This window comes from Staurois parvus, unplaced genomic scaffold (assembly GCF_062004578.1).
Source record: "Staurois parvus isolate SC_StPar_1 unplaced genomic scaffold, SC_StPar_1.0 ptg000574l, whole genome shotgun sequence".
Taxonomy (NCBI): Eukaryota; Metazoa; Chordata; class Amphibia; order Anura; family Ranidae; genus Staurois; species Staurois parvus.
This window is the reverse complement of record NW_028318370.1, coordinates 6,729,416-6,741,431: the sequence shown is the minus strand read 5'-3', so window position 1 is coordinate 6,741,431 and position 12,016 is coordinate 6,729,416. Positions and strand designations below refer to the sequence as shown.

The following is a 12,016-nucleotide window of genomic DNA, read 5'->3' as shown; positions in this document are numbered from 1 at the left end:
GACCCTCCTTTGGCAGCAATAACCTCAACCAAATGTTTCCTGTAGTTGCAGATCAGACCTGCACAACGATCTGGAGTAATTTTGGACCACTCCTCTTCACAAAACTGTTTCAGTGTAGCAATATTCTTGGGATGTCTGGTGTGAATCGCTCTCTTAAGGTCATGCCACAGCATTTCAATCGGGTTGAGGTCAGGACTCTGACTGGGCCGCTCCAGAAGGCGTATTCTGTGCTGTTGCAGCCATTGTGTTGTTGAATTACTTGTATGCTTTGGGTCATTGTCCTGTTGCATCACCCATCCTCTGCAGAGCTTCAGTTGGTGGACAGATGGTCGCACGTTTTCCTGCAAAATGTCTTGTTAAACTCTGGAATTCATTTTCCCATCAATGACAACAATCCGTCTAGGCCCTGAGGCAGCAAAGCAGCCCCAAACCATGATGCTCCCTCCGCCATGTTTTACAGTGGGGATGAGGTTTTGATGTTGGTGTGCTGTGCCTTTTTTTCTCCACACATAGTGTTGTGTGTTCTTCCCAAACAACTCAATCTTGGTCATCTGTCCACAGTATATTTTGCCAGTAGTGCTGTGGAACATCCAGGTGCTCTTTTGCAAACTTCAAACGTGCTGCAATATTCTTCTTGGACAGCAATGGCTTCCTCCGTGGTGTCCTCCCATGTACTCCATTCTTGTTTAATGTTTTCCTTATTGTAGATGTGTCAACAAAAATGTTAGCATGTGCCAGAGATTTCTGTAGGTCTTTAGCTGACACTCTGGGATTCTTCTTTACCTCATGCAGCATTCTGCGCTGTGCTCTTGCAGTCATTTTTACAGGATGACCACGCCTAGGGAGAGTAGCAACAGTGCTAAACTTTCTCCATTTGTAGCCAGTCTGTCTTACCATGGACACATGAACATCAAGGCTTTTGGAGATACTTTTGTAACCTTTTCCAGCTTCAAGCAAGTCAACAATTCTTGATCGTAGGTCTTCTGAGAGCTCTTTCCTGCGAGGCATGGTTCACATCAGACAGTGCTTCTTGAAACCAGTAAACCCAAAACAGGTGTGTGTTTTTTAAGGGCAGGACAGCTGTCAGCAACACATCCAATATCATCACACTGATTGGAGTCAAGGTTGGCTCACTCCTGGCTCCAATTAGCTCTGGGAGAAGTCATTAAGCTAGGGCCTCACATACTTTTTCCTCCCTGCACTGTGAATGTTTACATGTTATGTGCAATTAAACCATGGCAACATCTAATGTTTGTGTAGTATTATGTTCAGCAGACTGTGTTCTTCTATTGTTGTGACTTAGATGATGTTCAGAGCACATTTTATGCCCAATTCATGCAAAATTCCACGTAATCCCAAGGGGTTCACATACTTTTTCTTGCAACTGTATGCCGACCATGAGAGTGGAAGGCATGTGGGCAGGAATGTATTTGCCTAGGGCGGCATTTTTCAGGTGGGCAATGCCACCCCCCGAAAGAAGGGATGGAAGAAGGGACACATGCAGCATGGGGACCAGGTGGGATCTGAGAGAGGCTGCGGGCAGCTTGATGGTGTCTGTAGAGCCTGACTCTTGTTCCCAGGAATCTCTTCTCTCTCACCGGGGTAGGTTACCAGTGTGTGGGGGTGGTGGAAGTGGAAGGCTCTCTCAGAGGGGGGGCTGGGGTCTTGTTGGTCAATTTCAGGCTCTCTTCAAGGGGGAGGGGGGTGTTGGTTGGTGTCAGGGTCTCTCCATGAGGGGGAGGGCTGATTTTTGTGTTGCCTAGGGCAGCATGAAACCTAACTACACCACTGAATGTGGGTTTGGTGAGTGCATACCCAAAATGGAAGGCTGTTTCATGAGCACGTGGTGATGTTTGGTTTGGGAATACTGAGCAAATAAGAAGATCACAGCACTGAAAGTGACGTCTATATGTTATGATGGACTTTATTTTCACATTAGTTGATTGATTTACATCACGATTGTTTTATTTCATTTTATTCCATTGTATTTTGTCAGGAGAATGTGTTTCATTCACCAGTTGGTCACAGCACCACTGGATTTTTTATATTCACCTACGACTGATTTGTCTGATGGGTCTGAGAACTAGGAACACACACAGCTGCACACTCCACGTTCTCTGATGTGAGGTTATTTAGCATGGTCATAGCTCGGGGCATTTTACATTTGGACTTATACAGTCATATTGGGGTCATGAAGGGATAAGGGTGCAATGGACTTTAAATGGCTCCTGAAGGTAACAGCAGCTCCTCTCAACCATCTTGGACCTGTTCTTGTGCAGAAAAAACTGAAAACTTGCCCCTCATTATTGTAATTTTTTTTTTACACAGAAGAAACCAGGGGCGGACTGACAACTCATGGGGCCCCCGGGCAATAGGGGATCATGGGGCCCCTGTGATCTTGCCCAAACTTAAAAAAGCCCATGAAAAAGGTACCAGGGGCATCTCATGCGGCCCCCTACTGATCCCGGGCCTTCAGGCAGTGCCCGAGTTTCCAAATAGTCAGTCCGCCCCTGGAAGAAACCCATGCAAGCACAAAAAGAACATCCTGGAGGTGAATGAAAAACCTAACTAACTCTAAACCTACTCCCACCTAATGCTAAGCCTAATCCCCAGTGGTGTCACTAGGGGGGTGCAGAGGGTGAGGGCCGCACCGGGAGAAACCATCACAGAGGGTGACACCAAAATTAAAAGAAGAGCTGTCAGTGGCCGTCATCCATCCAAGCAGAGTGTCCCCCATCCTCTCCCTGGGCATCGGGGCTCCTCATCCCTCCTGCAGCCCCAGGAACACCCGTGCCATGCGGGGGTGAGATGTTGGGTCCCTGTGGGGGAGGGGGTCCGATCCCCAGGATTACAATGGCTGCTGCAGGCCAATGCACACCCAGCCTGTCCCCCGTACACCGGAGCGGAGCCCGCCCACGCCCTCTGATTGGACGGCCCCTACTCTACATGTCAGTCCATGAATGGTAATGACCCTGTCCAGAGCCCGCCCCTTTGCATCACACATCACTGGCTGGTCCCTGCACAGGACTTCCTTCCATCTCGCAACACAGAGCCCAGAACTGGGGTGACATCATGTGACACCCCTGCTATTCCCACCCAGGGGCGGACTGACAACTCATGGGGCCCCCGGGCAATAGGGGATCATGGGGCCCCTGTGTCCTTGCCCAAACTCAAAAAAGCCTATGAAAAAGGAACCAGGGGCATCTCATGGGGCCCCCTACTGACCCCAGGCCCTCGGGCAGTGCCCGAGTTTCCAAATGGTCAGTCCGCCCCTGCTCCCACCCCTGATCTAAGCCTAATGTATTCAACCCTGTACAGAAGAGATCACTATACTTACCTATTCTGAAGCTGCTCTGGTCCGGTCTCCAGCAGCAGCTGCTGTGTGCAGGAGAAAACCGACAAAGACTAGGAAGTGACATCACCCATAGACTTACTATGGGGATTCCATCGTCAGCTGCCTCTCCTACACACAGAAGCCGGCACTGACAGCTCAGTCTGGGACCGGTCCAGAGCGGCTTCAGTTTCGGTTTGTTCGCAGGCTGGCTGGCAAGCTGAGCTGGGAATTTTTCTCTTTTGTTTGACCTGCATCGCCCTTCCATGTGCTCCTTGCTGCGAAGGCCAGTGGCCATTTTTTGTACGGCTTCAAAACAGGTAAGTATAGCAATTTTTTTTTCTTTAGCTCCATGCACACGGGGCGCTTTAATAACGCTGGTAACGTTAGCTGTGTAAAGCCACGTTAAAAGTGATTTTTTCTGCGGTTTTTAGTGTTTTTGTATTAGCGTTTATCTGCATTTTTTATCATTTTTTTTTTTTTTTTTAGCTACCAAAAAAATTTTTTTGCTAAAAAAAAACTCATACAAAAACACCAGTTTACTGCGTTTTTCAGCATTAGAGCGTTTTTACAGCTAAAAAAACTCCTCTAGAAACTCACTAGTTCTGGGGGGGGGTTTCCAGCCAAAAAACGCTGATTGCAGTCTAGGTGTGCATGAACACATAGGATAACATGCTGGGGGGTTTACTGGCTGTATAAAAAAAACACCAAAAGCCAAAAACAGCCGCTGTAAAAACGTCCCGTGTGCATGAGGACTAATGGTTAAATAGATGAAGCTTAGAATGGGGTTTGGAGTATTTTTGTTAACGTTAAGGTTTTTATTTTGCCTTTACTTCCACTTTAATGTAGGGTAGTGTGGTTCAAATTGGAACTGATGACCAGGGGCGGATTGACAACTCATGGGGCCCCCGGGCAATAGGGGATCATGGGGCCCCTGTGTCCTTGCCCAAACTCAAAAAAGCCTATGAAAAAGGTACCAGGGGCATCTCATGGGGCCCCCTACTGACCCTTGGCCCTCGGGCAGTGCCCGAGTTTCCAAATGGTCAATCCCCCCCTGCTGATCCCAATGATGGCAGGCTCAGTGGATTGCTGCAAAAAAGTCCTGGATTCTTTCTTAGATACACAGAATATAACTGGATATAACATTTATAGGTAAAGTTGATCCAGGGAATATCCGATTGCCTCTCGGGGGATCAAGAAGGATTTTTTTTCCCCTGCAGGAGCAAATTGGATCGTGCTTTGCTGGGTTTTTTTTTTGCCTTCCTCTGGATTAACTGTGGATATAGGATTATAACTTTTTTTTTTTTCTATGGTTGAACTGGATGGACTTTTGTCTTTTTTCAGCCAGACTAACTATGTAACTGTGTAACAATGATGCAAGGCAGAAGTGCTAGCCGCTGTGCTTAGTGTCTAGCACGTCTACCTTGCAGGAGTGTTAAATGATTTAAACTTCCTCAAATACACCAAAAAACGCATTTACAAAAAAGGAAAACAAAGGGCCTTTTTTTTTATTTGTAAGTAAATTCTACCTAAATTGCTCAACCTGGGCAGCACAGTGACTAAATGGTTAGCACTTCCACCTCGCAGTACTAGGGTTGTTGGTTCAAATCCTAACCACGGCACCTCCTGCCTGGAGTTTGCATGTTCTCCCTGTGACTGCATGGGTTTCCTCCGGGTACTCCGGTTTCCTCCCACACTCCAAAGACATGCTGGTAGGTGAATTGGCTCCTGTCTAAATTGTCCCTAGTATGTGTATGTATGAATGTGAGTTAGGGACCTTAGATTGTACACCCCTTGAGGGTTAGGGATCTTAGATTGTACGCCCCTTGAGGGTTAGGGACTGATGTGAATGTACAATATATATGTAAAGAGCTGCATAAATTGACGGCGCTATATAAGTACCTGGAATAATAAATAAACCTGTTCCTGTTTTGGAGAAATTCTACCGACCGCAAAAACAATTTCCTGGAAATCATATATATTTATATTTCTTACTTTGCACAAAACAGTGACGATGTACAAAGTGTAGTAGTGGTTACCAGCCAATTACATTTCATTTTACCATTCGCTCAGCAAAAAATGAATTTCTACTGGAATTCCTGTATGCAGAGTAAGGAAGTACATTAAACCCCAAGCTATTCATATATCTCATTCCATCACACATCCCGAACATAAGATGATTATTCCGCCTTTCGGGACAGTTGGACCAAGCCATGCAGATCTTTGCTTTATGCGCCAATTATTGCTGTTCAGCTGTTTCAGACTTTTTGCCCATCATCAGTGCAGTATATGGAAACAATGGCTTCTATGGGCTTGCGACCTCAATGCAGCAGTATAGGAATAATCGTATTTTTGGGTAATGGGGCAGCACAGTGGCTAAATGGTTAGCACTTCCGCTTGGCAGTACTTGGGTCGTTGGTTCAAATCCCAACCACGTCACCACCTGCCTGGAGTTTGCATGTTCTCCCTGTCCCTGCGTGGGTTTCCTCTGGGTACTCCGGTTTCCTCCCACACTCCAAAGACATGCTGGTAGGTGAATTGGATCCTTTCTAAATTGGCCCTTGTATATGAATGAGAGGGACCTTAGATTGTACGCCCCTTGAGGGTTAGGGACTGATGTGAATGTACAATATATATGTAAAGTGCTGCGTAAACTGACGGCGCTATATACAGTTGTGTCCAAAATTATTCAACCCCCACTGAAATTGAGTGTTTTGGCCAGTTTGACATTGCTTTTGATCATTCAGTCATCTTGCTTACATTTACATTAAAGAGGCACTTGTAGGTCAGACAAATATAACATAACAGTTATAATGAAATAACCACAAATGTCTTTTCTGTGCTCACAGCATTATCAGTTTTATTCAACCCCCAAGTGACATTCAATCTTAGTACTTAGTACAGCATCCTTTTACAGTTATAACAGCTTTTAAACGTGAAGCATAGCTTGACACAAGTGTCTTGCAGCGATCTACGGGTATCTTCGCCCATTCTTCATGGGCAAAGGCCTCCAGTTCAGTCACATTCTTAGGCTTGCGCACTGCAACTGCTTTCTTTAAGTCCCACCAGAGGTTCTCAATCGGATTTAAGTCTGGTGACTGCGATGGCCACTCCAAAATGTTCCAGCCTTTCCTCTGCAACCATGCTCTAGTGGACTTGGAGGTATGCTTGGGATCATTGTCCTGTTGAAAGGTCCAACGTCTCCCAAGCCTCAGGTGTGTGACGGACTGCATCACGTTTCCATCCAATATCTCCTGGTACTGAAGAGAATTCATGGTACCTTGCACACGCTGAAGCTTCCCTGTACCTGCAGAAGCAAAACAGCCCCAAAGCATGATTGACCCTCCACCATGCTTCACAGTAGGCAAGGTGTTCTTTTCATCATAGGCCTTGTTCTTCCTCCTCCAAACATAGCGTTGATCCATGGGCCCAAACAGTTCTAATTTTGTTTCATCAGTCCACAGAACACTATCCCACAACTTTTGTGGTTTGTCCACATGGCTTTTGGCATACTGCAGTCGACTCTTCTTATTCTTTGGAGACAGCAAGGGGGTACGCCTGGGAGTTCTGGCACGGAGGCCTTCATTACGCAGTGTGCGTCTTATTGTCTGGGCTGAAACTTCTGTACCCACATCTGACAAATCTTTTCTCAGTTCCTCAGCAGTCACACGGGGACTTCTCTCCACTCTACGCTTCAGGTAGCGCACAGCAGTCGAAGTCAGCATCTTCTTTCTGCCACGACCAGGTAGCGTTTCAACAGTGCCCTTTGCCTTGAATTTGCGAATGATGCTTCCTAAGGTGTCTCTTGGTATGTTTAACATCTTTGCAATCTTCTTATAGCCATTGCCCTTCCTGTGAAGAGAAATCACCTCTTCTCTTGTCTTCCTGGACCATTCTCTTGCCTTCACCATGTTTGTAACCACACCAGTAAATGTCTAGAAGGAGCTGAGTATCACAGTCATTTTAAAGCTGCCTAATTGGTGCTTATTATGCTTGATTGCTGCTCGGTGACATCCACAGGTGTTTTCAATACCTGATGGAAAGCACCTGTATGAACCTCTGTTCTTCAGAGTGGTAGTCTTTAAGGGGTTGAATAATTGTGGCAATGAAGAAACCACATAAGAACCATTTACTACTGTATTACATAAACAATTGATGTCATTTTAGTTGCATTTGGGTAGTTACAACGTCCTTGTAGGATTTGATTCTGAATACAATTCCAAATGTACACTATAGTCCCTAAACCCCTTTACAGCATTGGGGGTTGAATAATTTTGGACACAACTGTAAGTACCTGAAATAAATAAATAAATAAATAATGTGATGGAAGGAGATTTGTGAACACATGGCTTTACTAAATGGGACTCTTCTGCTTTCCAGTACCGGCACAACCTCGGTGTGTCTATTCCGTCTCCAGTGTGCCACCTGCTGTTCTACATCACATACTGCAAGGCTCATGTAAGATGACAAATCGGAGAAGCGATGCTTAAATTAGCCTCTATTTATGAAGCACAACGTAGTTGAGATATATTAGGCAAAAGATGCAATTAGTGGCTGTGACCGTGCTACTAAGACCTCATGCACACAGGCGTAACGACCCGGTTTTGCCCAAACCGGATGCACAGGTGTTGCAGGTAGTCCTTTCATGTCTATTGAGCTGCACGGGCAACTGTCCCAATTTGACATCTGAGTGGACGCCTATCACTGTCTGCATTCAGGGACACACATCCACATGGCTGTAAAATTGGGACCCGGGGCTCTGCCCCATGCAGCTGCTGCATCCTAATAGACGTGAATGGGACTGCACGGAACACCTATGCACAGTGCTGGAACAAAGTCATCTAAAGCCCAGGGCAAACATGCCAACCTTTGCCCCCCCAAGATGTATGAGCATTATGTGTTAGCAAATCCCCCCCCCAAAAAAAAACAAATTGAGTACAAATCTGCATGCTTACCCTCTAAGCATCATTTTTACCCCCTCCTCGTACTACATTGCCCCCTACTGCTGAAATCCCCCCTCCCATCACAAATCTTTGCCTCCCCTTCCTCCCCTCCGAGCTCAAATCCCCTCTCTCCCCAAATCCCCCTAGCACAAATCCCCCCAAAAAATCATCGCCTCCTAGCACAAATCCTCTACTTCTCTTCCAAGCACAAATCCTATCCTCATCTGAATATACACCCTCCAGCACAAATCCCACCCCCCAATCCCCCGTTCATAGTACAAATCCTTCACACCATTTACCCTTCTAGCACCCCCCCCCCGATCATCTCTATTAGCACAATCCCCCCCCCCCCCACACTAAAAAAAAAATTCCCCTCCTCGCACAAATCCCCCCAAAAAATCATTGCCTCCTAGCACAAATCCTCTACCTCTCAAAGTTCCCTTCCAAACACAAATCCTATCATCTCAAAATACACCCTCCCAGCACAAATCCCAATCCCCCCATTCATAGTACGAATCCTTCACACCATTTACCCTTCTAGCACCCCCCCAGATCATCTCTATTAGCACAATTCCCCCCCCCCCACACAAAAAAAAAATTCCCGTCCTCGCACAAATCCCCCCCAAAAAAATTTCCCCTCCTAGCACAAATCCCCTCCCCTCTCTACTATATCACCTCTTCTAGCACAAACCCCCCAAATACTCCCTCCTAGCACAAATCCTCCCCCTCCCCTCCCAACACAAATCTCCCCATATCACCACTTCTAGCACCCCCCACCCCTTAAATTTCCCCTCCTAGAAACATTCTTACCTCTGTCACCCTTCCAATTCCCCCTCCCAATACTAATCTCCTCTCCCCCAATCTTCTTACGGTGCACCCCCATCTCATATGATTCTACAGCGCCAAGGGCAGCCTCCCCTCCTGCCCACCCCTTGTCCCAGCCATGGCATCTTGCACGGGCAAAGACGGCCCTTCACACTGGTGTATGGATAGCTGCACCTATGTGAATGAGGGCTTAATATATTTTTTTTAAATTTTCCCTACTGTTTATTTTGATTAAAAAGTCCTTATGTGTAAACCTGGCAGCTTTCTACCTAATACAGAATAATTTTGATGGCTGTGAGTGCGCCAGATGCTGTGTGTCACCCTATTTTTAAAAAAAATGTTAACGCCAATTGAAAATTTAGCTTTTATCATCTAAATACATTTCTTGTGTATCAACATAAAAGGTGTCCAAAGTCTCTCTGCAAAGGTACGCTCCCAGATGAGTCCGACCTCAGCATAGAGACAACTGCTTCCACACAGAGAGCAAGGTTCCTTTTCTGTAGTATGCTGCCCGAGGACAGGCTTCTCTACTCTAAAGTTGTGGCTGCTTTCCTAGGAAAATGAACTGTAAGACTTTTAGCACCTTTTGTTTTGATGCACCATAGTTGATTTAAACTGATGGTAACTGGGGCATTAAAAAAAATTCAAATCTTACCTGCTTCATTCCAATCTCATTGTATGGCTCACTCAGCTTTTCCTTCTCAAGACCCTGGAAAAATGCCAACACAAAACCATTCAGTACAGTTATCCAGACACCGACTGGTTCGGCACATACATAGATTTAGATTCTGTTTCTTTCATTCTCTTTCTAAGGACACTGTAACAAAATTTAGTAGGTATTGATGATTTCTTTGTCGTAGACAGCTTTTTGTGTCATAACTGGAATTTTGTAAGACAATTAATCGGTCCTTGTGGTGTATAACTGATGAATGATAATTAGGTTTTCTTAATAATGGATAGCAGAGGATTTAGAGTTGGACAGAACTGCCTTGAATTTAATGGCTAGCCTTTAAAGGTTTTTAGCCCAGAGGAATCCTTGAAATAATTTTAGGTCTCAGGAAACCACTTTTATTTGTGGACAATTTCACAACTCATTGGTGGACACTGAGAAGAATTCCCCTTATATTGGTGGTCACCGGGAAGAATTCTCCTTTCATTGATGGTGGGAAAAAAAAACATCTTACATTGGTGGTCAGTGGGAAGAAGGACCATTACATTGATGGTCACTGGGAAGAATACTCCTTACATTGAAGATCAGTAGGAAGAAGGGCCATTACATTGATGGTTACTGGGAATATTACCTTTAACAATGGTGGCCAGTGGGAATAAGGACCTTTAAATTGATGGTCAATGGGAAGAATGTTCCTTACATTGGTGGTCACTTGGAAGAATACTCTTTACATTGATGATTAGTGGGAAGATTGCTCCTTACATTGGTGATCAGTGGGAAGAATGCTCCTTACATTGGTGATCAGTGGGAAGAATGCTCCTTATATTGGTGGTAAGTGGGAAGAATGCTCATTACATTGAAGGTCAGTGGGAAGAACGTTTTTTACATTGGTGATCAGTGAGAAGAATGCTCCTTACATTGGAGATCATTGGGAATAATGCTCCTTACTTTGGTGATCAGTGAGAAGAATGCTCCTTACATTGGGGATCAGTGGGAAGAATGCTCCTTATATTGGTGGTCAGTGGGAAGAATGCTCCTTACATTGGTGATCAGTGGAAAGAACGCTCCTTACATTGAAGGTCAGTGGGAAGAACGCTCCTTACATTGAAGGTCAGTGGGAAGAACATTCCTTACATTGGTGATCACTTGGAAGAATGCTCCTTACATTGGTGATCAGTGGCAAAAAGGACACTTACATGGATAATCACTGGGAAGAATGCTCCTTAAATTTGAGGTCAGTGGGAATAATGCACCTTACATTGGTGATCAGTGGGAAGAATGCTCCTTATATTGGTGGTCAGTGGGAAGAATGCTCCTTATATTGGTGATCAGTGGGAAGAATGTTCCTTACATTAGTGATCAGTGGGAAGAACGCTCCTTACATTGAAGGTCAGTGGGAAGAACGCTCCTTACATTGAAGGTCAGTGGGAAGAACGTTCCTTACATTGAAGGTCAGTGGGAAGAACATTCCTTACATTGGTGATCACTTGGAAGAATGCTCCTTACATTGGTGATCAGTGGCAAAAAGGACACTTACATGGTTAATCACTGGGAAGAATGCTCCTTACATTGGAGGTCAGTGGGAAGAATTTACCCCTTACAGTGTTGATCTGAATGCTAACCTTACAGATAGCTAAAAGGATCACTCTGCCAAGTGGCCTGAGCACTGGAACTATGAAGAAAACATCAAATAGGAGGTCAAACAGCCTCAGCTCAAGGAACCCCTAGAAACCTCTGGAGGACCCTTCGTTGAGAATGGCTGTGCAGGCCACAAAACTTCACAGGATTCTTCAAATCTAAATACAAGCAACAGAAGTGTTTGGCTAGCCTGTCACATTACATATTGCCAAACCAATATTCACTGTTCAATTAACTAGCAGTGACATCAATAACACATGGGTTTCCAACAATTATTACACAGAGTAACCACTGTATGTAACAGAGTTATGCAAAGATGGCTCCCTGCCCACCATGACCGTCACTGACCTGCACCATGGTCTGTGAAGATAACACTTACCTGGTAGACAGAATTATCTGGAGACCTGTGCTTCTGTGGAAGAGAAGAGAGATAGTTACACACGTGTTCACCTCAATGTTTGCAAAATTTTATTCTGAACTACATGCCTATAGTCAATTAAGCCAGTTGCATGATCAAATGCCTAAGCAGCTGGTAATGTAACCTCTACTGAACTTGAGAATGAGACACACTGATCTGTGAAGCTCAGGGATCTTGTGACCCAATGCCCA

At 45.2% G+C, this 12,016-nt stretch overlaps 1 protein-coding gene across 1 annotated transcript in view; it reads right to left on the bottom strand.

The window, feature by feature from the left end:
• Nucleotides 1-12,016, bottom strand: part of CD247 (CD247 molecule) — a 197,022-nt gene that overhangs the window by 35,525 nt on the left and 149,481 nt on the right. Inside the window, exons 5-6 of the mRNA XM_089691942.1 lie at nt 11,787-11,819; nt 9,755-9,808 (exon numbers count right to left, since the gene is read on the bottom strand). Coding sequence (XP_089548068.1) covers nt 9,755-9,808; nt 11,787-11,819 — 87 coding nt within the window. The remainder of the gene's footprint in view (nt 1-9,754; nt 9,809-11,786; nt 11,820-12,016) is intronic.